General features: G+C 41.2%; 1 protein-coding gene across 11 annotated transcripts in view; it reads right to left on the bottom strand.

Annotated features, from left to right (window-relative positions):
• The window catches only part of FHOD3 (formin homology 2 domain containing 3), a 592,306-nt gene that overhangs the window by 78,426 nt on the left and 486,031 nt on the right, over positions 1–27,849 (bottom strand). For 10 of the 11 annotated variants that reach the window (XM_075921653.2, XM_075921652.2, XM_075921651.2 and 7 more), the window contains 4 exons: positions 26,914–27,128; positions 20,443–20,736; positions 12,653–13,536; positions 4,020–4,178 (listed from right to left, as the gene is read on the bottom strand). In XM_075921653.2, coding sequence (XP_075777768.2) covers positions 4,020–4,178; positions 12,653–13,536; positions 20,443–20,736; positions 26,914–27,128 — 1,552 coding nt within the window. The remainder of the gene's footprint in view (positions 1–4,019; positions 4,179–12,652; positions 13,537–20,442; positions 20,737–26,913; positions 27,129–27,849) is intronic. The other variant, XM_075921655.2, reaches the window with a different exon arrangement.

Consider the following 27,849-nt stretch of genomic DNA (forward strand, 5'->3'; position numbering starts at 1 on the left):
CTGAAAGAACCTGTTGCCCGCAGACTCATTGTTTCATCGTTTGTAAATTATATGGTGTGAAGTGCTGTAAATGAGGCAGGTTGCTAATGGAAGGAGGAGTAGAGACTTCAATTTAATTCACTGGACTAAGAGTCAAGAGATTTGGTTTCCATTGCTGCTTATGGGACTATAGGTAAGTCACTTATTACTTTCTGTAGCAGAACACTTTCTGACTCCAAGTTATCTCCTTGGCTAAGTCTAGACTGGCATGATTTTCCACAAATGCTTTTAACGGAAAAGTGTTTCCGTTAAAAGCATTTGCGGAAAAGAGCGTCTAGATTGGCACGGATGCTTTTCCGCAAAAGGGTTGTCTTTCAACAAAATATGTAGTGTAGACATAGCCTAACTGACTATGACAGTGGATATAGGAATGGAAGCAGGAGGTGTAGGAATGGAGGATAGAGGTGGGGGAAGGATGAAAGGAGGGGGTGGACAGTGTGGGGAGGGGAGGAAGGGCTAGGGAGGATGGTGGATATAGGAGTGGAGGCAGGAGAATGGGGATGTAGGAATGGAGGTTGGAGGTGGGGGATGGTCTGTTGGCCATGGAGCTCCAGGATAATGACTAGTGGCCCAGATTACCACAACCGGGCTCTCTTCCCTTGTGACCCAAATCTGGTTCTCAGTAGTATGCAGGAAGGTGAAGCTGGGGGCTCCCCATTTTTCCATGTGCCCTGTCTGCACAGAGCATGTCCCAGCCCTGCGGCGGGAGCTCGCATGCCAGCTGGAAAGGCACACTTGGAGTGCTGCTGCCCTGCAAAGATGGACAGTAACCAGGCATAGGGAAGGGTTGGAATTTAACTTCACTTACAAGTTTGAGACCCATCATAAAGGTATGAATAAAGACATTACCTGGCTAGCACACGACCTTCCACATCCCAATGATTTAACCAACCAAACAATGGGTACTCAAGAACAATTTTCACCTTCTATATCAGCTTCTTGTAACTTGAACACTCTAATTCACTATTTTTTCCCCTTTCTTCCCCCCACCATTCCCTATTTATTTTTGGATCTGGACTTTTAAAACTCTATTCATTTGAAGAAGTGGATTGTACCCACAAAATCTCATGATATCATCTACATATTTTGTTAGTCTTTAAGATGCTGCTAGACTATTCGTTGTTTTTTAAGTTTTTTCAGGCGCAGAGAACGGGGAATTCTCTCCCTACCTGGCCGCTCAGACGTAACCCAGTCCCTGCCTCTTGCTAGCGAGCCGGGTGCCCAGGAGCACCTGGAACGAAGGGAATCATTTGGAGTAGGGCCCTGTTTTACTGACTGCGTTTGGTTTTCGTTTACATATGAGGCCCAGAAGCCTGCAGAGCACAGCCCTTTCTGACAGGTCACTTCTCCATAGTCCCATGTTAGCTGCCAGGAGAGACTCTGAACACTGTACACAAACTAACTATTTTATTGGCGGGTGGAGCAGGAGTGGGAAAGGTATGGGGGGTGGTGGCTGGCGATTGAAGGGTGCAGGTGAGATGGGCCGAGAGTGTTCAGATAGAGGGGCCTGTCCAGGGGTACGGTGGGGTTGGAGCAGAAAAGGGTGCGAGTGACTTGGGGTCATGGAGGGTGCAACGGGGCTCAGTGCAAGATTAACAGGCTCCCTGGCCACAAAAGCAGCCAGCAAGTCACGGGATGGCAAGGGTAGCAAGCAGGGGGTGCACCCCCTAGCATATTTTAAAAAGTTATGGAATTCTGTATAAATCAGGATGCCTGAGGAAAGACTACCTACAAAGGGCGGAGGTGGTGCAAAACACTCACTACCCTACCGGGTGGCTAGTAAAGCCTTAACAGTAGGTGGCACTGGTTGGAAAGGTGAGTTGTCCAGAGCAGCTGGCGAAGTGTTGAGTCTGCCAGGGAAGGTGGAAATTTAAGGGAGAAGATGCATAGAATATTGTTAACATCTTTGCTACACATTGTGGTTTGGTCTCTCTCAATTAATAGAGGCCCAATTATTCACCTGCTGGATGTGAGCAATATACAATGGAATTCAAGTAATGTGTTACTGGAACTATCGTATTCCACCAGAGGAAGATCAGACTCTGGCATTAAGTTAAAACATAGTAGTTTTTTTTTCATTTAACTGTTTGAAGCTCTGTTTCTATAGTATCTTGATTTTAACCTGTCCTTTTATACTAAATATTGAAGAGGAGGAGCTGCAAATGAATATTCAGTCAGGTGTTAATTAGGATTTTAGACAAGGTCTTCATGCATGCAGATTACTATTACTGTAAATGGTACAGGTTTATTTAAAACAGTTAAAATAAATTTAAAAAATCAAATAAAAACATCAGCAAAAGTTTCTTTTTAGACTTCAGAGAGGAACAATGTTTTGATAAAAGAATAACACAGATCATCTTGGATCTGGATAAGGACATCTGAAAATTCACACATGTAATGGTAAAAATTACATCATCTCTAATATTTTTACCACCTGGCTTACTTCAAATAACAGTAACACAGAGATGCTATTTTGAGGACAACCAGCCATTGCATTTGTTTTCCATCTGATATACAATCTAGGACAACTGCAATAGTAAACCAGTCATGAACTTTATTAAACCTTGTACAGTTTCCAATAGTTCTAGGAACTGTGAATTTACCTCTTGTTGATACCATGATGTGCAAGTGTTCAACATTTATTTTAATATATATGTATGATGAACTGGATTTAGGATTTTAATGAGTTTAATGAGTTAAATATATATGAAATTAATTTTGAGGGAGTACACAAAGAAAGATATGTGAGTGATTCTGAAAATCTTAGCATGAATTTAGATTAAAATTTTATCAAAAGCTAAGCATTAAAATCCATATTTTGACACTTAATAAACAGCCCAAAGTTCAGAGAGGCAGAGCATCTTCAATTCCCTTGGGACACCAACTGGAGTTCTGAGTACTTTGCACATCTGAAAATCCTAAGCATGGATTTAGGAGCCAAACTTTAGTGACTGAAATTTTTAAATAAACAGATTTTTGAGTAATAAAGATGCAGGAGTGAATGAAAGAATGTGCAGGCATGTATAACCAATTTCAAACCTTATGATAATAAGGCATATTTTCCTTACATAGAGATAAACTACAGTATATATAATACTAGAAGACTTACCTGATATTGCCTGGGTCCTTCAGGGCAGGGGTCTGGTGGACTGGGAGGTACAGGAGTCAGGGCAGGGCCCTGGGGATGTGGATAGGGTTGCCCGATGGTTTCAACAAAAATACCGGACACACTTGACATTACATCACAATCTACATTACATCTTATTTAGAAAATACCAGACATTTATATTTTCTCAGTTGTATTTTCTCAATTTGTTTTCTGAACAGAAAGCTCAAATACTGGACTGTTCAGTTCAAAAGCAGACACCTGGCAACTCTAGATGTGGAAGAGCAGGAGGCTGGGAGTGTGTGTGTGCGGGGGCGAGAGAGTGAGGGTTGGAGGCTGAGGAGGACCTCAAGGTGTGTGGGGTCCCATCTGGCAGGGCTTTCTCTCCCACTCCGGCCAGCAAGATCTTCGTCTGATGGCAGGCAGGATGGTGGAAGCCCTGCCCTGCTGGCCACTCTCTTAGTGGTATGGCCGCCCCCAATGGTCTCTCTGCAGTATAGCTCTCCCCCACAGGCTCACTGTCCCCAGTGGCCATTCTCAGTATCACAACCCTCCTGTCTGTGCCCCTCCATTTCCATGTTATGGAAAACAGTTCTATTACCAGCACTTCCCATTTTCAAACCCTGACCTTGCTTAAGTAAGGATAAGAGGAAGCTGAATGCCAAATTTGGTGGTCCTAGCTCTTACCGTTTAGGAAGAATTCTTGAACAAATGGAGTTGCAAACAGACACACACACACACAGATGGACAAATCTTTACATAAACATACATATAGATATAGATATAGATACACACAAACAGAAAGAGAGAGAGAGAAAGAGAGAAAATTCGACAAGCAATTTAAAACTGAGCATATTGAACTATCCTTTCTTACCTCTATTCCCTCCTTGCTTAAGGCATATTCGTCAAAGTTCAAAATAGCAGTCTTAATGGTTCTTGGAGGGGGTAACACTGTCAATCCAATATTAATAGCATTGCTTCGTTTTGAGTCCAACACAATGATCTCTTGTCTCTTTCCATCTGCAGCAGTTTTCTTGGTAAACAGGTAAAGAGAAGAAAATTAACTTGATACAATTATTTACATTGGTCTTCAGTGACTTGGACTTACATAATAGTAGCAACAATGACAATAAAATCTTGTGTATCTATAAGCAAAACATGGGGTAAATTCTACTGTCCTTTACACCAATGCATCCCCACTGAAGTCATAGGTGGCTGTCAAGAGTTTAAATTAGAAGGCAGAAATTAGTCTTATAACTGTGTAAGATAAATATATTATGTACTTTTTGCCATGAGTCTTGGGAGTACAGAAATTGGGGCAGGATTCAAAAATTTTAACTTAAGTTTGATGTTGTCAGTATGAAGTGATAGATCTCTCCATTGGACAGAAATTAAATGGTGCCAGAAAGTGGTAGAATTTGCAGGGATGCTCAATGGAAGTGTACACAAACGATTAGAGCAGGAAATTGGGAATCAGGGCTTCTGAGCTGTGCCGTGACTGGCTATGTGATCTTGAATATGTCACTTCACTTTTATCTCACCTAATTATAAAATGGAGACAGTCATACTTACATAGTTCATAGATTGTGTGTAGCTTTTTTGCAGGTGGGTCTATAATGTTAGAAAAACAAAGGCAGACAAAGGTTCCATGGTTGCTCTCAGAAGGAGCTCCAACACCTTCTTTCTGGAGGTGCAACATGTGTCCTGCCTGCTCTGTTTTCTGAAGGAATAACACCATCCCATTGATTGTGGTCAGAGTACTGTGGCTGATCCCTGCAGTGCAGACCTACTGTTACCCTCCCATTTCCTTCACATTTCCCTGTAGGGCCAGTCATAATCTAGTCCTTAACATATGCCAAGGGCTTTGAGATCTTCAGGCAAGATGTGTTAGACAGTAATGACAATACAGATAACAATGAAAATGCAAAATATATATTTTACAGATCTCAGTCATGTATTTATTTTTTGTAAAATATGTAAAAAAAATTCTTCCCACCCAACATGGACAAAAAATGCCTAGTCAACTAAGCACACTAATTTGCAAAACATGTATGGGGGTATTATAAAATGTTCAATATAGACTTAATTTAGGGAACATGTATTTTATTTTTTCATCACACTGCATTGGAAGGCATGGTACCTTTTTTTGGAAAGCCGAGGACGTAACTGAATATGGCATATGATGTAGGACTCTGTTATTCAGTGGACTTTGTAAGCATATTTCTTTCTATGTTAGCATACAGTAGGGGGTGGAAAAATGCTGTTCAGATCCATACTGGGATCAAATTTAGGAATTTGACTTGAAGTCTAAAGTTCCTATTCAGCAAAAGCACTTAAGCATGTACTTTACTTTAAGCTTTGGCTCCACCTACCAGTGTGTCAGCTCACATAGCTATGCTTGTGAGGAACAGGAAATAATCCATGCATGGTATAAAACCGAGGCATATTACTTCCCTTTTGGATCACAGGGGGAAGTGGGAAGCAAATTGTGACTGCCTGAGTCTCAACCTTTTCCTGGCCAACTCCCAGGTTAACGCAGCTAAGTTCTGCCATGATTTGGAGTTTGCGCCATAGCAATAACTGGACCATAATTATACTATCACCAACCTATCACACTTTCTCATTCTGGTGTAACTATCACTATTAACAGTATGATTCTTTTAGAGTGTATGCAGTATGGATGAAAAAAAAGTTTTAAAAAAGTAACCATGTAAATGTTAGAAGTTACATGCACTGTGGGCTCTGCTGTATAATGCTTATACTACAGAAGTGTTTAAACACCACAAGAATGGATAAAGTGATGCTTATCAGTTAAACTCTTACGTCCCTAGAACGCCACCATCACTACGTCTAGATGTGCAAATCAAGCACAACAAAATTGCTAATGAAGCAGGGATTTAAATATCCTGCGCTTCATTAGCATAAACATGGCTGCCGCTTTTTTTTCAAAACAAGAGTTTTTTCAACCCCCCCTGGCAGTATAGACGCAGATCTGTCGAAAATAAACCCTTTTTCGACAGATCCTTTATTCCTCAAAAAATGAGGTTTACAGGATCTGTCGAAAAAGGGTTTATTTTTGACAGATCCATATCTAGACGGCCTTTTTTTCGAAAAAACTCAGTTAAAAAAAAAAAGCAGTGGCCATGTTTATGCTAATGAAGCACAGGATATTTAAATCCCTGCTTCATTAGCAATTTCGATGTGCCTAATCTACATCTCTCTGTCGACAGAAAGGTGTATTCTAGACATACTCCATGACAGTATAAAGGGTTTTTTTCACTACTATAACTTATTTTCCTTCTTGTAAGTTCAATAGCTATAATGGTCAATAGCTATAAACACTTTTACACCAGTATAATAGGGTTCACAGTCAGGATGGCATAGTGATACAGTTAAAGTGAAACAACTTTACTGTGTACAGACAAGGCCGAAGAGGGATGTGTACAGAAAGCTGTTTTTTAAACTGGCTTCCCTCATGGATTGGTTCCCGCCTGGCAACTTGCATTGCTGCCTATGATTCAGAGGCTGCAGTGCGGGGTGCAGTGGACTCCATGGGAATGGGGCCAGACTGCACTAGCTGCCAGCCCCATCTCAGGGGACTAACCGCTAATAATTCATGCAGTTAGTTGACTATTCTATTACCTGATAGCTAACATCCCTACTGCAGACAAGAGCAGGGTTGTATAACATAATTTAGCAAAGCAGAGGTGCATTTTTTTCATCTCTTTGGGCAGAAAAATAAATATTTTGAACCATCTTGCCCACATACCTGCCTTGTGTAGCAGCATAAAGGGCAGAAATTTTTCAGACTTGTTCAGTGAGGAAAGATGATCTCTCTCTTTATGCTTGCTAACAAGCTGTCACAGACCTCTAGTCCAGCACACACATAAACTGTCTGCAATGGAGAATGCTGTGAGTCGTGTAATCATGCAGTAGTTTCTCTGTTATGTTACCAATTTTCTGCCAGAAATCACAAATGTCTCCACATGTTACATTCTGCTATCTAAGGTATATTTTATTTTATTTTATTTTGTTGTAGTCTATTGTGTTTAATGAAAAACTTATTGTGAGCCAGCATCAGGAAGTGGCTGTTTATAGCTGTGTTTTGTGGAAATCATTGTTAAGGATTAGAAACAGGAGTAAAATTGGTTGCAGCTGTATCAAGGAGCATATCTTGTAAGATGGAGCCAAGAAATGCATACCTCATCCTCTCTTCTGATCTTAATTTTAGTCTCTCTCTCTCTCTCTCTCTCTCAATTTTCTGAATAATTTGTTTGATGAATAACTGACTACATCTACTGCATTGATATCTGACTGGCCGAACTTTTATTCGTTGCTCTGTATTCTGATTTTAGGGGTACAAACTGGACTGGCAGTCGCTCTTATACGACTGCGCAGTGGACCTGATTCAGAATGTAGTCATTGGACAGTAGAAGTCAGGCACAATGGGATGTGTTCTCACTGGAAATTGACAAACTGGTCAGGAAAAAGTCAGAGCTGGGCTACTTTCAGCACAATCTTCAAAGCAAAGCCAAGGAACAAAGGTGAGCTCATGTGTATATGTATTTTATTTTACAAGTTCAGTTATGTCTCTTCAATTATTCCTATTTGAGATAAGACCTGCACTGCCTGTCCTCAACAGGTTTGATGATAATCCCCCTAACCCATGGGGAGTCTCAGAAGTCTGAAAATCTTTGCTGAGGTATTTTTTGTTCTTCATTAAATTTTACATGATCCAGGCTTCCTGGAGTCAATAATCTCTGATACTTCTGACTCACAGAAGTCTCAGGGTATTTGAGATTTGAAGACAACTGCTAGTCTGAAAAAAGAAGACACACCTCAGTCCTCCCAACTTAGATTTGTCAGAAGGAGAAGATGGGAAACAGGACAAATCTTGGATTGGATGAGCTGAAGACTAGAGTCTAAGGGTGTGTCTACACTGCACCGTAGGTCGAAATGAGATACGCAAATTGTGTATCTTATTTCAATGTTATTTAGAAGAAGATTATTTTGAAATTTGGTGCAGTCTGCACAGCACTTATTTGGAAATAAATCGCTATTCCGAAACGTCCCTTATTCCTTGTGGAATGAGGTTCCCAGGGACGTCGGAATAGTGAGCCCATTATATTTCGAATAAAAGGCACGCTCAAAGATGCAGAATAGCCGTTTTGGGATACTGCGGTATCCTGAAATAGAGCTGCAGTGTAGGCCAGCAATAAGAGACCAGGCTACCATCAGGTGGGGTGGAGAGATAAGACCTGAACCAATGCCCAATGAAATTCACAGGACTCTTGCCACTGACTTCAGTGGGAGCTGGATCAGGATCACAGATAGCACTAGTCACAAAGTGCAGTCCAAGATATCAGGCAGAGCCCAAGAAGCAGGTTGTACTCAAAGGAAGAGAAGAAAGTCAGGGAAGTAACATGGAGCATCCCTGGGATTCATATGAAAGATGTTAAGATGGTCTTGATGAAATCGCAAAAGGAATAAGTCCTGGTTGAGTGGAAGGAAAGATGTTGGGTTACAGTGAGGAAGAACCAGTTTTCCAAAGTTTGGCTATACATCAAAACTTTAGTAGGCTTACCCAAAGTTTGTCCATTAAAACAGTAAGTCTTGAAATATCACTTCAAACTCCTGTGCAAGGATAAGGAAGCACCAGTATTGTATTACTGAAGTGACATCCTGGAAATTAAATTTATAATTTCTCATCCAAAGAAGTCCTGGCCCCTCATATGCTGCTGGTAAATTTGGTACAGTATCTGCTCCTTGACTGGGAAGATGAATCATCAGGTTTCTTAGAAGTCAGCACAGTTGTGAATTATAGAGTGATTCAGATGACCACTTATCTTTCGGACACTAAGTCTCTGAGACTAACCTCCAAGAGAAAGTTGTCATCTAGATCACTCTTCGCAAAGCTACACTGCTCTCAAAGAAACCTACTGATTCATCTTGCCAGCCAAAGCATAGATGCTGCGCCAAAGCATCTATCAACACATGGAAGAAAGGAAAGGAAGCCTGTGTAGGGCAATGGTGAGTGAGGAGAGCTTGGAAATCTATCTGGTTAATGATCTGGAAAATCAACAAATCAATCCAATGATTAAAACAATCTCAACTTTTAACATAATTTACAGTAAATGGGTAAAAGTAAGGCAGACCAAGTCATCAAAATATTGGCATTATAAAGTGTAGAACAAACTCTGCAGAGATGGAAATATATTATAACTCAATATTCCTAAAGAATGATTTGTTTTATGGCTCCTAGACAACATTCACATTCCTTCTGCTCCAGTCTACATTCAGAATGAGTTGTCTATGACAGATTTATATTTACAAGGCAGGAAGACAGGAGGAATAATATGCCATAATTTTACCAACAGTCCACTGTGAAAAAGTAGAGAGTGTGAAATTAAGTTCTACATACCCTGAGTTAAATATTGATTTGGATTTATTTTTAAAATCTGTCTGAAATACATTTCTGATCTACACACAACGAAAATCATTGAGCAATTATTGTGTCATAGAAATTCAATTTAAAAGTATAACATCTGTAGCATGATGTAAGTCATGTATATGTACACCTACTGTTTATTGTGCAAACATTTTATAAACTGTGGCTATTTCATTCACATCACCAACACATAACCTTTATGACACATCTGTAATTCTGGTAACTATGGCTGAAATGATTACACTCACAGCTAAAGCCCAGAGTTCAAAGTCAGCTGAATAAATTAATCAGCAGGACTTCTGATTCTACTTTTTATTCTGTTTTTTTGGGGGGGACTCAGTGTTTTTGGAAGATGCCAGTTGACATCATTGTAAGCAGAAGTCCCAAGAGCACTTACACCCAAAAGCAAAAGCAGGGTATGGCAAGCTTTCCTGAACTGATACAACATCTCTCAACCCTGACCTGGAATAACAGCATCTAGAACTGAGAAACAGTGTTAATATCTCAGATCCATCGAATCCTTGGCCTATCAGCTAAGTCAGCCAACTGTGAAGTATCTGGCTGACCAAGGACATCAAAATATAGACTGTCAAACTGCCATTTAGAACCATTTAAACTGGATTTGACCTAAATATGAAGTACAAGAGATCTAATTTTCAACACTGTAAGGCATCTAGTCTCCTGGAATGTTTGTTTCTGAACATATGGCTACTTAATCACTTGTACCAATAACAGAAAAGTAAAATGATCATGGTACTATGTGGTTTTTCAGAGTTGTTATAAAACTTGTACTAATGTGAGAACTTAGGCATATGTACAACAGATACATTGGCAAGGAATGATTTTCTTATATGTGGCCTTATGGTATATCTTTTATTAGTACTGTAACTGGAAAAGAATATTGTTTCTCTGATACCAATTATTGTACTTACATTAACAAATCAAAAGCAATGTAGTTATAAACAGCAAGAGTTCTATCTAATAACTTTTAAAAGGCTACCTTTAAATTTCCATTAAATTTAACTATTCAATTCAATTTAACATGGAACTAGGGATGTCAGCGATCAGTCGACTACCCAATAAATCTAGGCTTATGGGATGGTCGAGTCACTACTTGACTAGTCGCTTCTTCCCCCTTGTTGCCTCTGTTCCAGAGGCAGCGGGGGAGGGGGAAGCAGGACCCAGTTCCCTAGCATTGTTTCAGCAGTGGGGCAGGGAAGGCAGAGGTACAGCGTGGCAAATGGTGGGAGCAGGGACTGGTAGCCTTTAAATATAGTAAGAACCCCGCTGGCCCTCAGTTCCACACTGTGCCCACGGGGCTCTTACTACAATTAAATGGCAGAGGTGCAGCAGGGAACCCAGGGCGAGTGGGGCTCTTACTACATATAAAAGGCAGAGGCGCAGCAGTTGGGACCCGGCGCGAGCTGGGATTGCTTCTGTCCGCACTCACGCCATTTCCCCCGTTGTGCCTCTGTCTCCCTGGGGAGATAGTGCTGGGGGAGCAGCCATCTTTTAAGCTGGCTCCCCCCAGCACTGGCTCCTCCTCCCTCCCCTTGCTGCCTTTCTATCAGAGGCAGCAAGGGAGTGGGAAGCAACTAGATGAGTAGTGACTCGATTATCTGATAAACTTATTAGGTAGTCGACTAGTTGCTGACAGCCCTAGTTCCATGTTAATTGTCTCTTGATGATTTCCATTTCAAGTGTGTTAGGATTATTTGTCAAAATAATTTTTTATCATATTGCCAACCCCTTCTAACAGAACCTAGGATCTGAAAGTCAAACTGATTTCTCTTCTTTTCATGCATAAATATCATGCTTGAGTGGTCTTTTTTGACAACTTTAACAGAAATGTTTTTCACCCTTGACTTAGATAGCATGACTATTCAAATTTCATAATGAAAACATGAAAATTGCATGAGAGAAAAATCTTGATTTGCTAAGAATTCTTTTTCATAGGAATATTACCATAAAATTAATCCTCTAAGTCTGGTAACATAACTATGTAATGCTCAAAGCATCAAGAAATTATGACATCTCTTGTAGTCAGGGAAGGTTCTTACTACACTTAAAAGGCAGATGTGCAGTGGGGATAGCGAGCACACATCCCTTATCGACTAATCGAGTAGTCGATGGAATTCCATCGACTACTCGATTAGCTGATTAATTGAAATTTAACATCTTTACATGGAACCACAAGATTATTTGCACTTTTCCATGCAGAACCATATTTCAATGTTATGACCCTTTCCTTAATACATGATTGACCTTAGTATCTATGGGGAAAATATTTTTAAATGTGAGTACTTAAAATGTTAAGGTGTCTATAAGGTGTGAATTTTAAGTATATTAGTTAAATCACATTTAAACATTTGTGAACGCTCTCATTCAGAATTCAAGTGGCCTTGATTTAGGATAATTTAATTCACTTTGTAAGTAAATTAAGCCAAATGAAGGCCGCTTTAATTCTGAATAACAGCACTCACACAGGGACTCCTCATAGTCTAACAACTAATCCACTTCAAATTCATACCTTTAATTTGGATTAATATTCCTCGATATCCCCCATGTAAGCAAACCTATATATGAAGACTCTGGCTATAAAGCTTAGAATGCTAATACTCCTCAGCTGAAATGAAATCCTAACAGTGGTATAGAAACATATACACAAGTCCTATGGCATAGGGTAATGTAGGTATATTGTTTTGGGCTCAGCTCTTAATGTCAGCTAGCTCATGGAGTGTCTGTCTCTCTTTCTAGCATACTTAACTTGTGCACTAAATGTATAAAACATATATGATTTTTTTATATGAGGCTTTGCAGTGTTTCTTTTATTAGTACTATAACTGGAAAAGAATATTGCTTCTCGGATACCAATTACTGTACTTACATTAGCAAATCAAAAATAACGTAGTCATAAACAGCAAGGATTCTAGCTAATAATGTTTAAAGGCTACCTTAGCTAATTTTGCTTTTTTAAACTTTTTAAGCATAAAATATTACCTACATTAATCTAAAGCAAACTCAAAATGAGTAAAGACTAAACAAAACATTAGAACTACCTTTGTGACGGGCAGTTCCTTGGACTTAGACTCAAAGAGGTGTTCCAGTTTGGAAGTGTCCAGCTTAATGGGTTCCAGTTTCGACCACAGGAATTCTTTACAGCGTTTGTTATTTTTACACTGCCACTCAAATGGCCGTACCTCGTTCCAAAACAGACGAATGGTTTTCTTCTTCTTCATGAATGCTGGCTGACCCCTAGGAACCTGGGGTGACCCTAAACCCTGAGGAGTGCTGAACAGTGGAGGAGGAGCCAATAAATTACCAGAGGGTAGAGGTGGACAGCCAAACAGTGGTGGAGGTGGTGGAGGAGGCAAACCCAAAAAGGAAGGTGGAGGTGGGGGAGGGGGAATCAGGGAGTCCCCAGGACCCATATCGAAGTCCAACACATCTACATCATCCTCATCCCCCAAGTCTGTAAAATCCATGTCTTTGATTTTAAGTTCTCTAGGATTAGCCATGAGCTGATCCCAAATGTAGTCAGATTCCTTCTTCGGCTGTGCTGGTGTTTTCTCAGGGACAATTTCATCAAGCTCACCCTCGGGCAACACTGTCCCCTTGGCTAGCTCACCATTGTTGAATTTTTCTGCAAAGGCTTTCACACTGCCTTGGTTGTCCAGATTTCCAACCTCCATCTTTTTGACACTTTCATCTTTGGCCTGCTTGCTGGCCTGAAGGATAGAGATCCTACTGGCTAGGCTGGTGATTGACTCATCACTTTCCTCCGTCGCCTTCTTCTCCTCCTTCTCCTCCAACTCTTTCTCCTCTTCATCCTTGGGTTTCTTGTTATGGGCATACAACATATCCAGCATGAACCGTTTGTTGTTGAGAATGCTGCTGCACTGCTCATTCACACCAGCATCTTGAATGGTCTGTGACCACGGACCTGTAATCACACACAAACAGCGACAATGAACGGAAACAGCATCAGGGTGTCAGGAATCCTAAAAATGGCACTGGAAATGTCTTTGGTGATGCATGGACAATTATAGTAGGAAACTGGATAAAGGGACTGTCTACACAAAGACCAAATGTTCCACAAGCTGGGTTGTGAATCTATCTCACACTGACTGTCCTTAGGGACACTGCCGATTTGTACTGTTTATTGGCACATTTTAAGGTACACCACTTTCAAATGACAGCTGATTTGTGCAGGACAGAGTCATACTCCAAGTTGCTGTGAACTAAATATTCATGTAGATAAGGCCAAAGTTTCAGGAAATATTTGGAAATGACAGGCCCATTTCTGCAAGTTGGTATTTGTCTGAAAAGTGCATAGCAGCCATTCAGGCAGTAGGAGCTAAAGGTGCTCAGAACCTCTCAAGAGGGACTCAGTGACACTAAGGACACAGGCCAAACTGCTTCTCTGAGATGCTTTTTTAATTTTATAGAGCAAAAATTATGGGTTACCGGTTGATAATTGCTGAGGAGTTCAGGGTCACATTATTTTACTGGTCACCAGCTGGTCAGATTCTTTGACAATCCATCAGTACAAAGGCCACAAAGGACTGGATGGCACTTGCCCTTGTTTCCAGCGTCTCTGAACTTTCCGCTCTGGGCTAGGACCAGAAGTGGGAGCATTAAAACCCTGTCAAAAGGGCTGCTCTTGTGGTATTTCTGACATGGCTGGAAACAGCTGTTACTCGAGGAAAGGGTGTTGTTTTTCCAGCCTGATTTTGAGGCCAACAGAGTTTGGCTATCTATCCACCTTGCTCTCTTCCACTGTAACCACTACTAGCCAGGGGGAAGGCAGCTTTAAACTCAGGCTGCTCCTAGCACAACTCCTGGTTTGCCATATTCACCAGAGTGACCTCTGGGATCTCTGGCAGAGTGAATTGTGCACACAGAGTAAAATTTCCAAAAGCACCTAAATACATAGGAGCCTCAGTTACATTTTCAGAAATGACTAACGCACTTAGGCCCCTGAGTCACTTGGGTATTTTTGAAAATATTATCTGCTGACCAAAATTAATGACATTTAAACTACAATCACATTGAATTCTGCCCTCCTCTCATCCAGATATAACAATATATAATGTACACATACGAGTTGCAAAATTAAGCAGTGTATGAGACATCCTCAGAAATAATTAAAACCAAAGAATAATAAAACCATTAAAATAAATGTTCAAAATGTATTGTAGGATGCATTTTTTCCTAGCTTTTAATACCTCTTAACATCTTCACCAACCAGCCTGAGACTCAGTGTAGAAAATATGTAAGGTCCCCTTTTTTTCAAAAGGCATTCAATAAGGCCAGCCTTATTTCACCTCCATCTTATTTTGTAATTAAGAATGGATTATGAAAATAGTTCTTCAATACTTAAGATTATTTTGGGTTTGGTTCTTTCTTTCTCTTCCTTACATATTTAATCGTTTTTTTTTTCTAATCTAACTTTTTAAATAAAATTTTAGTTTATTTTTTACTACTGTCTTCCTCCTCTTCTCTTTGCTGGCGTACTTTTTTCTTTTAGTTCTGTGGTTGTATTTTCTCTTGAGTTTCTTATTTATTTTTGTTTCTTCTTTTACTATTCTATCTTTATATTTGTCCAGATTTTTATGTTAGCACATCAAATTTAATGTCTTTATCAGCTGACTTATTTTCTTTCTATCACATGAAGCCCCTTTCACCTGCTCTGGTAAGTCTCTTCCTTTGCAAGTTCAGTGGACACATCGACACTATGTGCCTAAAAATCCAAACCGCAAGCTGCTCTAGCTGAATCATTTGTTAAAATTACATTAAGCTAAAATGGGTTTAAAAATTCGCTGTGCCCAGGGAGTGGATTTCCAGCCTGGAAATTCCAACCTGGGTTTCTAATGTTAAATAGTTTATGGCCCCATCCATACCTGCATTTGAAGCATTAAGAAAGATGCAGCTTATACACAAATGATTTTTGTCCAGGATGTATGCAGCCCCTGTCTTTATTCACCTTGTACTTTTCTGAACAATTAATCTCTCCCTTGCCTCATTTTCCCCTATGAAACAGATATGGCAATTTCCTCCACAGTCTTTGAGAGACCTCAATGTAGTACATTTATATATCATTGTCAATCCTGCTGGAAAGGTATAACAAGTGGGGTTTCACAGGGGGTCTGTTTTGGGACCGGCTCTGCTCAATATCTTCATCAACGATTTAGATATTGGTATAGAAAGTACGCTTATTAAGTTTGCAGATGATACCAAGCTGGGAGGGGTTGCGACTGCTCTGGAGGATAGGGTCATAATTCAAAATGATCTGGACAAATTGGAGAAATGGTCTGAGGTAAACAGGATGAAGTTTAATAAAGACAAATGTAAAGTGCTCCACTTAGGAAGGAACAATCAGTTTCACACGTGGGCTGTGTCTACACTGGGCCACTTATTCTGGAAAATCAGCCGCTTTTCCGGAATAAGCTGTGAGCTGTCTACACTGGCCCTTGAATTTCCGGAAAAGCAATGATGCTCTACTGTACAAAATCAGCCACTATTCCGGAAAAACTATTCTGCTCCCGCTCGGGCATAAGTCCTTATTCCGGAACACTGTTCCGGAAAAGGGCCAGTGTAGACAGCCCAGTAGTCTTTTCCGGAAAAAAGCCCCGATCGCGAAAATGGAGATCGGGGCTCTTTTCCGGAAAAGCGCGTCTACATTGGCCACAGACGCTTTTCCGGGAAAAGGGCTTTTCCGGAAAAGCAGCCTGCCAATGTAGATGCTCCTTTTCCAGAAAAACTGAAAACGGAATAGTATTCCGTTTTAAGCATTTCCGGAAATTCATGCCAGTGTAGACACAGCCATACAGAATGCGTTTGTCTAGGAAGGAGTACGGCAGAAAGGGATCTAGGGGTTATAGTGGACCACAAGCTGAATACGAGACAGCAGTGTGATGCTGTTGCAAAAAGCAAACATGATTCTGGGATGCATAAACAGGTATGTTGTGAGCAAGACACGAGAAGTCATTCTTCCGCTCTACTCTGCACTGGTTAGGCCTCAGTTGGAGTATTGTGTCCAGTTCTGGGCACCGCATTTCAAGAAAGATGTGGAGAAACTGGAGAGTCCAGAGAAGAGCAACAAGAATGATTAAAGGTCTACAGAACATGACCTATGAAGGAAGGCTGAAAGAATTGGGTTTGTTTAGTTTAGAAAAGAGAAGACTGAGGGGAGACATGATAGCCCTTTTCAGGTATCTAAAAGCGTGTCATAAGGAGGAGGGAGAAAACTTGTTCATCTTGGCCTCTGAGGTTAGAACAAGAAGCAATGGGCTTAAACTGCAGCAAGGGAGCTTTAGGTTGGACATTAGGAAAAAGTTCCTAACTGTCAGGGTAGTTAAACACTGGAATAAATTGCCCAGGGAGGTTGTGGAATCCCCATCTCTGGAGATATTTAAGAGTAGGTTAGATAAATGTCTATCAGGGATGGTCGAGACAGTATCTGGTCCTGCCATGGGGGCAGGGGCCTGGACTCGATGACTTCTCGAGGTCCCTTCCAGTCCTAGTATTCTATGATTCTATAATTCTATGATATATCGTTGTGCACCAATGTAATTCCCTGGAGGAGTGATATTACAGCTCTTCCAGGTCTTAAGAACAGTGGGAAGCAATTAAGCAAATTCATTCAGTTTGTAATTCCTCCAGAGAGCTGCCACTAGTTGGAGAGGATCACCAGAAAAGGTAAGGATTTTGTGGTTAAAAAGGTTGATATTAAACTGACTCAGGACTTTCTTCCTGATCTAGCAGAGACAGGGCTTCTGTCCAGGTTGGGTGCCAATCATTCCCATGGAGGGCTGGAGGGACTTTGGCCAACTGAGCCACCATAAGATGGATAGGTGAGCTCTGGTAAGCTGTTAGCGTACACACAGGAACTTTTATTGTTTTTATATGTTTTCTCTGTAATGCTTTTATCTTAAGATTAAATGTGCTTGCTCATAAAGGGCTTTTGTAGAAATTTAGAGCTGCTAGCAATTATCCTGTTTAGAAGCCTGCAGAAGAAAAGCACAGTGTGGAGGCTGGGCTTGTTTTGGCAGTCTGGTTTGCTGGAGATTACCATGGTGTAGACAGGGAACTATGCAGCCTGGTCAGGAGGGAAAGAGATGCAGGTTTCCACTCAAACCAGGGGATGGCTGAGGAGCTGGAAGTCTAGAGTGGGTACCCCCAAGGGACCACAGAGGAGGAATACAAGGGCATGTGCCCTGAACTGACACCCTTCATTCACCTTTCTCCAAGATTCACCACTTGATTTTTGAGGTTGCCTCCCTAGAAAATCTGATCCCCTCCAGACTCTTTTGTTTCACTATGGATTCCACAAAGACCAGTTCCCAATCACATTCAAGTGCCTGAAGATTGTCCAAGACTGTCTACTGTCCAAGATTTCTAAGACTTCCCACTATAAATGCCACAAGACCTGGCCTCCCTCCAGACTTACACCTTCTGTGTCTCCCTAGATCTGATTCCTTTCAATACTGCTCATTCAAAATTCTCCAAGAGACTTCATCCCTATTTTAGTCTCTCACTGTCTACCTCTGACTTCACTACCCAAACAAGATTATTTCTGTAAAGCCTCCTGTGTTGCTACTGCTGTACAGAGTCCTCTTCCACACACACACTCCTTGTACGCTACTTCTGCTGGCTACTGCTTTGCAGTGCTACGTAGCAGGGCAGAGATTGGAAGAAGCATAGCTCAGTGTATCTGATGATATGGAAGGAGGAGCCAAAAACCAGGCACTTCATTTCCTTGCCCCTACTGTGTCTGGGCAGGCACAGCAATGTAATCTAAGAATGACAACTTCTTTTCTGGAATCTGACACCTTTCTCAGAAAGCACAAAATCCGAGGAATGTAAAAATAATCCATGCAGACCAAGAACTCTGCATGATTTCGAATTCTGCATTTGCTCCCTTACCAACTAAATCACAAACTTTAGTAATTCTCACCACACATTAGATCTCTCAAACCAATGAGCCTTTTCAATACCACTAAAACGTTATCAACTTTAAAGGTTGGCATTTTATTAAGCTATAGTACAATACCAAAAAAGAAAAAAAAAGCAACAAAGAAGAACATGAGAGAAGGATTCAGTGTGACAGGAAGTTAAAGTTCATCTTGTTGGAAACAGGCAGGACTAAAATGTGAGTGTGAAAAAACTGTGTAACCCATTCACTCCTCTTTTGCATTTAGATTATGCCACAGTGTGGTATGAACCACAGTCTATTTCATAATCAATACCATTTTTATTTAGCACCATCTGAGTAATCTGCAACACTCACAGTTTGAACATCTTGCCTGCAAGGAGTGGTGAAGCAGAGGACAGTCCACATCCCCTATCTAAACAAAGCCTTTCATCATCTACTCTAAAATGGAGGCTCTATCAACCCTACACTGATGGAGAAAGGGGACAGGGAAAGAGAATGAGAGTGAGCTTTTAGGATTTATTTCCTATGCTTGTCCCCTCACAACCCTCTAAGCAATAGCACTCCATTACTAGAAGCTACTCTTCAATATTTGCAATATAACATGACCTCTTCTAACCTGAAGGTAAGGGATCCAAATTTATAATAAAACTGTTCTGGAAACTAACTGTGCTCTTCTCATGTGGAACTGCTGTCTCAAAGGGATAAATCTGATGGGACTAGTTTGTTAACTCTTGGGTTTACATTTTTTACATGAACATTTATCTAGTCATCTTCTTCAAGGGCATATTGGCATTCAAAGAGCCACTATATACCAGCCTCAACCACTGACATCAAGGGGAGTTCTGTGCACTGAAGAAAAGTAGATGACTTGTAAATAATGAAGCAACAGTGGACGTATAGCTTTTTAGTAGCATGTTCCTGTTAAAAAGGTTGGGGTGTGCCACCCGCAGCAATATTTAAATCAATACTGGATTTTTTTTAAAGTTATGCACTAGTTCAAAAAAACGGTTTGGGGTCAGTTCTATGACCTAACACAAAGACAGACTAGATAACCATAGTGGTCTCTTTTGGCCTTGGAATCTATGGGGAAAAATGTGAACATTTCAAGGCTGGCAATTTAACCACTAAGACATGATCTCTGTGATTTCATGGACTGCTGGCCGTATTGAATTAGACCACCCATCCCTAGAGGGAATTCTAAGTGGCACAACCTCTCTCCTCCCTGCAAGCAGAGGCACAGAGTACTTGTGCAGGGGGGTGACATTATTTAAATGTTTCTGGTGGTTCATCCAGCCATTTTTCTTGGCTGCTGGGGAAGTGTTCTCTTTAGGACATTGTTCTCCTTATGTCTTCTCCATAGTCACATATTTCTAGCTCTATAATTAGGAACTACAAAACAGCATCTCCCTGAATTTCACACCTGACAAGATAGGAAAGATGGAAGAAAGAAATGAAGCACTTGGAGAATCACCTCATCTAATTACCTATAGTATTAACATGAGGGCTACCAGTCATAATAGTGAATAGCATGGAGACAGGCATTCGCAATCTCATGACAAACTACCTGAGGGTATCTCATACCATTGTTTGACCATTGGAACATCCAACTGAATTTACTGAGAACTATGGATGCAGGCCTGTGGCAGGATCAGACTAGTTAATGAATTGTGTCTCAATCAGAGGGAAATCTTATTTTACTGTTTCTTCTGCCGCACGGTACACACAAACTCTACTAAAGTCAATAGTAGGAGTTCCACACAGATAGCAGCTATGGATTTGGGTCATAAAGGAAGAAATACTAATGAAGGACAAGCTGGAAGGTTTGTTCGATGATTAGCTTTACACCAAAACACCTGATCTAACATGTTCTTTGTAGGAAAGCCTTCATTTATTGAAAAAGCTTCACTTTACCAGTTTCATTGTCACTGGTTAACTTGTCCTCTCTTTCTTCCCTCTCTAAAGTGCTGCTTGCTGAGGATATGCTGGATGCAGAACAGTTGTCTTTTTCATTCACTTCTTCATTCTGCCTTTCTTTTTCACTGAGTATTGCACTTTCTTCTGGCTCTCGCTCAGGACCTTGCTCCACCTCACTCTCCGGTCCCACCTCCGTAGCCTCAACTTCCTGTGGTGTCGCCGTTTCCTGCTCGGCCTCTGCCTCAGTTTCCTGTTCTGGTTCTGTCTCTGGTTCTGGTTCACTGGCACTCACTGGTGGAGAGAACAATGGAGAAAAAAGATTCACTTAACAACAATTTCTCTTGGTCGTCTTGATTCACCCAGCCAAATGAGTGAGATGTAAAAAATATACAAGTGGTTTTTTTTTTGTCCATGGAGAGTCTAGCTTTATGAGAGAGAGACTGCTGATCATTGTGTGCAGACAGAACCAAACATGGGTACAACTTGGCAAATCTTGCTTGATTTATGTTGCTTACAGTCTGTACCTAATCCATAATTTTTTACATGTAGCTCATCAGAAGATTGGCTATTGTGGTCATGGAACGAGTCAAACCATCATAAACCTGAGCTATGCAGAACGAGTTAAACAAAAACAGGAATTAGAGCGTGCTTTGGAGTTGAATCCCCTTGGTTTTCTGAAGGAATTTTTATGGTAACTTCTTTTTCACCTAATGTGGAGTGCTTCAACAAAAAGATACAAACATTAGTTTTATAAGCACAATAAATGGCACAGTCTGGAAATGACAGTGTCATACAAATTTGGTTGACAGAAAGCATATGTTGTTCATGCATATTTACTTCAGAAAAGCCACATCAAAACTGAACAGAGCTTCAAATTGTTTGGCATATGGCATAAATTTAGCTTCCAATTGGATGGCATATGGCATAAATTTAGCTTGTAATTGGTTGGCAGATGGCATACATTGTTGCTGGTGCAATTGGTTTCCTCCTCTTGCTTTATCACTGACACAGTGAAATTCAGTCATTCACCTTATTGTTTTCAGCTAAACCAGAAGATTTTTACATGCAAGATTTTTTTTTGTTATGTTGTGAAGACACTGGAAAGCATCCATACATATTCACATCAAGCAGCTCATGACTCCTGGCAAACTGAAATGGCCATGCAAAAGTGATGAAAATCTACATGCATATTAGGTCAGCACAGTTTTCACATCATCTTAGTATTAAATCTTGTGCAAGATGGTTGAACTGCAATATCTTATTCCTGTTAGATTTTCCCCCGGTTGCTTACTTTTTGTTTACAATATTTGCAATATACACTTCAGGCCCTCTAGTGGTTTCTGAACTCGGCTATGTATGACGTGACATATCCTGAGAACTAAAGAAATTAGAATTCAATTCACCTTTTGGTGAGATGCAAAAGAAAAAAGGAAAAAAGAGAAATGAAGCATCCCCAGAGTAGTGAACACTGGAGATTTGCAAGGTCCCTCAGAAGTTATGAAACACCATTACCGTCAAGTTCAAAGACATACACTCTGAGTGTCAGGGTGCAGGTGTTCAGATTTACATTGTTCTTTCATCATCATCATCATCAGCAACAATCAGTACTGTATGTTTCCCAAGTAGAAGTAAAGAAGTCAAATTTTTTAAAATCTAAAAATTGTTAGCTTTATCCAGGGACCCAATATAGTTCAGCTGAAACCAACTATATAATCTTGGTAGTGTACACAGCATTACCGTTTGCCCCTATTCTTAATATACGTCTAACCTTAGCAACACCAGTCTCACTGTAACACCCAGACCTCATTCCCTGCTGGAGTCTCTTCTCTTCACCCCCTTTATCTTTCTCTCATGACTCGACTGCCAGCCCCACTCTCTGTAATTCCACCAACTCACAAGCTTGGCTGGGAAGAAGCTGCAGACATCATGTGACATCTCTCTGGACTCACGGCTCCCATCCTGTCTTGCAGCTGCTTCTGTTTTCAGCACTAGCAGGGACAAGGAGTAGTTCACTTCTCTAGATTCTGTGATTCTCACATGTGTTGCCACCTCATCTATTGCAATAGGGGATGCATTGTGAGCTTGAGGGGGTAGCCAGAAGGCAGATATATGAACGGACAGGTGACAAATGAGCTATAACTGTCTCATGGCTTTATCGACAAGTGAACACAAAACAAACAACACGCTCAACCTTAAGTCCAGGTTGGGCAGATCTTAAAATTCCACTCTTAGGACAGCTCACACCAGGCCCTAGACTCCTCTAGCAAGTGGGCTGCAGCCACCTCCATCATATTCAGCAAGGCTCCAATCCTGCAAATACCTCCACACATGCTTAGTTAATTTTAAGCATTTTGCTGGTTCTATTCCCTTCAATGGGCCTACTTGTTAGTTTGAAGTTAAGACGACGTGCAGTGTCTTCAAGATCAGGGCCTACATCAGCTTGGATAATTAGCATCTCGTTGCAAGCTGCTCACCCTGCTTCATACCTTCTCCACTACAGCTTTGCCCAGCACATACTGTATTCTCCTCTGTCCTTCACCTCTGCACAACTTATTTCAGATCCAACCATCACAGAACCCTGTGATTGACAGAGAACTCGATGTCTGTAACAACTGTGGCATTTCCTCATATGTGGCTGTGAGCCAGTCCTACAAGCCCAATAAGAGAACAAAAGCATTCCCAGTTTTGCTTCTTAATGACTGCCCTGAGTCTGAGCTGGATAATCCCACCTTGAGTCAGCCTTCTCAGCTTCTACCTGGTGAGGGATATGTAAATGAAATCTCCATAGACACCAATGGAGGTCTCTGCAGAAATTCACTTCTAATCAAGCTCTCCTGATTTAAATGTCTGGACACACGCTGGGTTCATTGGGACTGTTGAGAATCTTTCTTATTAGCTGTGTATGCATGGGACACCCAAATTAGAGAACTCTGCACATCTCCCTTAGTCACACACACCAAAGAAAAATATCCAGCTAATTAACACATTTCTTTGAAAGGTTGTATCTTACAGTCCATATAATGTATCGCACATTTTCCTTCTGCAATTTTCCCTTTGCTTAGGAAGAATCTGTCTTAGAGATAAAACTTTAGACTGGGATTCAGGAGAGCTGGGTTCCCAGCTCGGTCCCAGCCTCCCTATGTGACTGTATGCAAGTCAATGTTTCAATTTTGCCATTTATAAAATAGGGCAAATAATATTTCGAGGCTTGTTGTGAAATTACACGAATTAGAGCAGTGGTCACCAGCCAGTAGATTGGGATCTACCAGTATATCTTGGAGCCTCTGACAGGTGATCCTGACTGATTTGGCCAGGAAGCTATCAAGCGCTGGCACTTCAGTTCCCCTCCACCCACTGTCATGCTGCTCCTGCCCTCGGCCTAGAAGCTGCCCCCCCGGTAGCCTCCTTCTTGCTATGTAGGGTGTGGGAGGGAGAAAAGGGGGGATGCTGATGTCAGGGTCTTCTTTTACTGTTTGCAAAGTGGGTTAGTTTTGGTTTTTGACTGGTCTGTGCATTTCATCATTTTCATTTTTCTCTTACACTTAAATTTAATTCTTTGAGTAGGGAGTTCTAAAATGCCAAACCTGTTGTGGCTGCAGTAAGTATCCCTGTGATAATTGCTGCTCCTGGATGTAGCTGGCGTGTCCCCGCAGCCCCTGCGAAAGGCAGAGCAGGGGGTCTCCACATGCTGTCCTTGCCTGCAGACACCATTCCTGCTGCTTCCATTGATCAGTAATGGGGAACCGTGGTCAGTAGAAGCTGTGGGGTCAGTGCCTGTATATGACACATGGTGCCATGGAGCCATTGTTGTACATGCCAGCTGCTTTCAGGAGTGGTGCAGGGCCAGGGCAGGAGTAAGGCTGCCTTAACCCCACTGCTCCACCACCCGGAAGTCATCTCAGTTAAACGGTGCCCAGCCAGAGCCTGCTTCCTGAACCCCTGCCCCAGCCCTTAACTTACTCCTACACCCAGACGTGAGTCCTCCTGTACCCCAACTCCTTTCCAGAGCTTGCACCCTGAAACCCCTCCTGGACTCCAATCCCCCACCCTGGGCTAAGCCTGGAGTCCCCCCCACACTCCAAAGCCCTTGGCCCAAGACCAGAGCCTCCATCCCAACCCCCTTCCCCCGCCTGGGGAAAGTGAGTGAGGATAGTGGAGGAAGTGGGATGGAGTGAGCAGGATGGGCCTTGGAGAAGGGATGGGGCCTCAAAGAAGGGGCGGGAAGAAAGTGGAGCAGGGGTATCTGGGTTTGAGGTAGATCTTACATTGTACTTACATTGAAAAAGTGATCTTTTGGTTACAAAAAGAACCACACTCACACTGTGTAAGATGCTCAGTCAACAGGGCACACAAACTGACTGCCAGTCTAGTGCTGTCCAGTTTACCACTACCAGTCTGATGAGCTTCCCTGTTCATTAGGAAACAGCAAGGGGTTTTTGCTGCCCCACCCCCACTTGTCAAATTCCCAGTGCTGCCTTTCTGCTGCTGCCTGAAGGCCTAAGAAAACAGACCTTACTCAAGCAAACACCCACCAAAATACATAGATTTCAGGACCCATATTCTGATGCTGTCCTAGCTACCCAATGGATGCTTAGAGTTGCCTTATGACAAATTTTGCCTGCTGAAGCTCTACCCGTGTGCTTTATGCCTGATGTTGCTCTGCCCACTGTCCACTTCTTTTTTGTTAAGGGCTCCACTTCAGATGCCCTGTGCACTTGCTGGCTGACTGACTGACGATAGCCTCTCCACTGTCCAACTGCCTGGAGTTGCTCTCTGCACCTGTTCCAAATACATACTCCATTTTATACTGTCATTTTGAACATGCTTCCAGGGGAAATATGTTTAAATAATCATCATAAAAGAGATTCTTCTTTCTTACCCAGTCCTGAAATCCTAATGGTGGAAAAATCTAGCTCATTTGCTCTAAAAGCAACAATGGATTTGAATAACTGGGATTTAAAATATTTTGAAAGACAAATGTTCCAGCAAAATATCTGTATTTTCTGAGCAATTATCCCACAGAGACTTATGGGGGCTCTGCTGTCCAAAGGAATCAGTAATAAAGAAATCATGTAAACTCAAACTAAATAAACTTGACTTGAGATTTAATGCTATGAGAGTAAATACACCCAAAGTGCAACTGCAGTATCTTCTTTCATCATAGTTGTATTGCTTTACAACGTGCTTCAAAGCCATCGTACCCAATAAAACCAAGTAGCGCAAATTATAAAAGCATTAATCACGAACAGCATGTAGCAGGAAATCAAATCAAATAAAAGAAAATGATGGTAATAATTCATCCTCAACATGCTCAGAGGTTCCCAATGTTAATGCAGTGTCACGTGGCAAGAATATACATCTCTATAATTTTTTCTTTGGAGAGAGAGATACATGATGTGAGTGGTGGAATGATGTGCATACATAATATCACTCTAGACACCAATAAATTATATGACAACAAACGAACCACAAAAAATACTAATTCTACTTTCCTTCTTCTAAATTGCATTTGGTCTCTACTACTAGTTTTGCTACAACTTTAAGTTTTTCTGCATTATTTAAAAATAATCAAAAAATTCCCTTGAAATTCAAAAACAATGAGCAGTCCTGTGGCACCTTAGACACAAAAAAATATACTGTATCATGAACTTTTTGTGAGTAAAACCCACTTCATCAGATGAGTTGGAGTGGCAATTACAGAATCCAGAGTATACATAACAGCAAAAGCAGTTACCTGTCAATTGCTAATTGAGTCAGGCTGGATGTGTCTCATTCATAGCTATAAATTGACATATCTGGCTTGACTCAACTAGCGTCATTAACTCTGGTCCTACAATTGATAGGTAACTGCTTTTGCTGGTACTCTGGACTCTGTAATTTCCACTCATCTGATGAAGTGAGTTTTGCCCTCGAAAGTTCATGATACAATATATTTGTTAGTCTCCAAGGTGCCACAGGACTGCTTATTGTTTTTACAGTTACAGACCAACACGGATACCCCTCTAAGCCCTTAAATTCAGTATTTCTTCTGTTTCTCACATTCAGCCTGTGCTATGCTGGAAGGCTGTTAGAATTCTGGCATTCAGCAGTTGCATTTCGTTCAGAGAACCCACATAAGCAAAATGTATTGGCAGGCGCACTGTTGTTTCAGCATTCTGTAACTACTGATATACAAAGAACATGATGTTAAATAATTTTCTAATTATTTTATTCTAATAACAATGGGCGATAATAATAACTAGAAACAATAGCAACAATGAATTACTACATATTCCTAGCACAAGTAGCTCGGAAGGCATATGAGAAAACAAGAGAAAAATTCAGATGGACAGCTAAGACTGATCTGTTAAGTAAGGACCCCTGGAATAAGTCATGACACTATAGAGTTTATAGTCCTGTATTCATGCACAAAAACCTGTGCTAAATAGACAGGCAAGCTCCTTTCTCCCCATCCTCATTTGCACTCACCTTCAGAGGGCTGAGGAGTCCCACGGGGTGTCGAAGGGGTTTTCAGCTCCTCCTGGGACTCTATGGAAGTTGGGCTGATGCACTTGGGAATAGGCGAGGATGGGGCTGAAGGAGAACTCAAGTTTAAGGACAGCTCACTTCTGCCTCGGAATATACTCCGACTTTTCAGCTCCTTCTCATACTCCTCAGCTGCCAACTTCTCCAAGTATTTGTATCTGAAAGTTAAATTCCAAAGGGTTTCCGTAAAGAAAGAGAAGCCAGCGGTTGATGCTTGTTTATGGACGAAGCACCTGCAGAGAATGAGCTGATTTCCCAACAGAGGGTGGACAGTGCTAAAATGAGTGCTGGGTCAGCTGGACAGTAAAAATTCACCAAAGTAAATGATATTAACCAAAAAAATATTAAGTTGCTCATGACAAAATAAAAAATAGTAACATTAAACAATCCTTAGATACTGTATCCTGTCTACACAGTCCTGCCTTCCTACTTTTGGAAGCATCTGTCTGTTCCTCCCCCTCCCCACTCCCGGCAACATAAAAAGCACTTCAAAACCTTAGCCCTCTAAACTGATGCAAATAGCCAAAGTCCCAGACTTGCTGCATGGAGAGGAAAAGTAGTTCAGTCCAGGAGACAAAAGCAGCTCTCCCTGAAAATAATACCAATAATAAATGTTTGACTGAGGACTATCTAAGACTCTGAACCTGCTTCTATTTGCTTTAAGAGCAATGCACTGGAATTCACTTTGTTCTCTCCAGAGTCTACAATGGAAACTTTTTTTTTTATTCTAAAAAATTTCTCTGCCGGACTCAGACATCCAATAGCTTGGACCTGACGTCACATATAGTTTATTCATCAAAGTCAGTTTAAAAGAACAAAGATACATCTGTTTTGCATTTTAGGCAGGCAGAACTCACTAACTGTTTATTAAGACCAGCT

The sequence above is a fragment of the Pelodiscus sinensis genome, chromosome 2, assembly GCF_052426305.1.
Source record: "Pelodiscus sinensis isolate ZL-2025 chromosome 2, ASM5242630v1, whole genome shotgun sequence".
In the NCBI taxonomy this organism is placed as follows: domain Eukaryota; kingdom Metazoa; phylum Chordata; order Testudines; family Trionychidae; genus Pelodiscus; species Pelodiscus sinensis.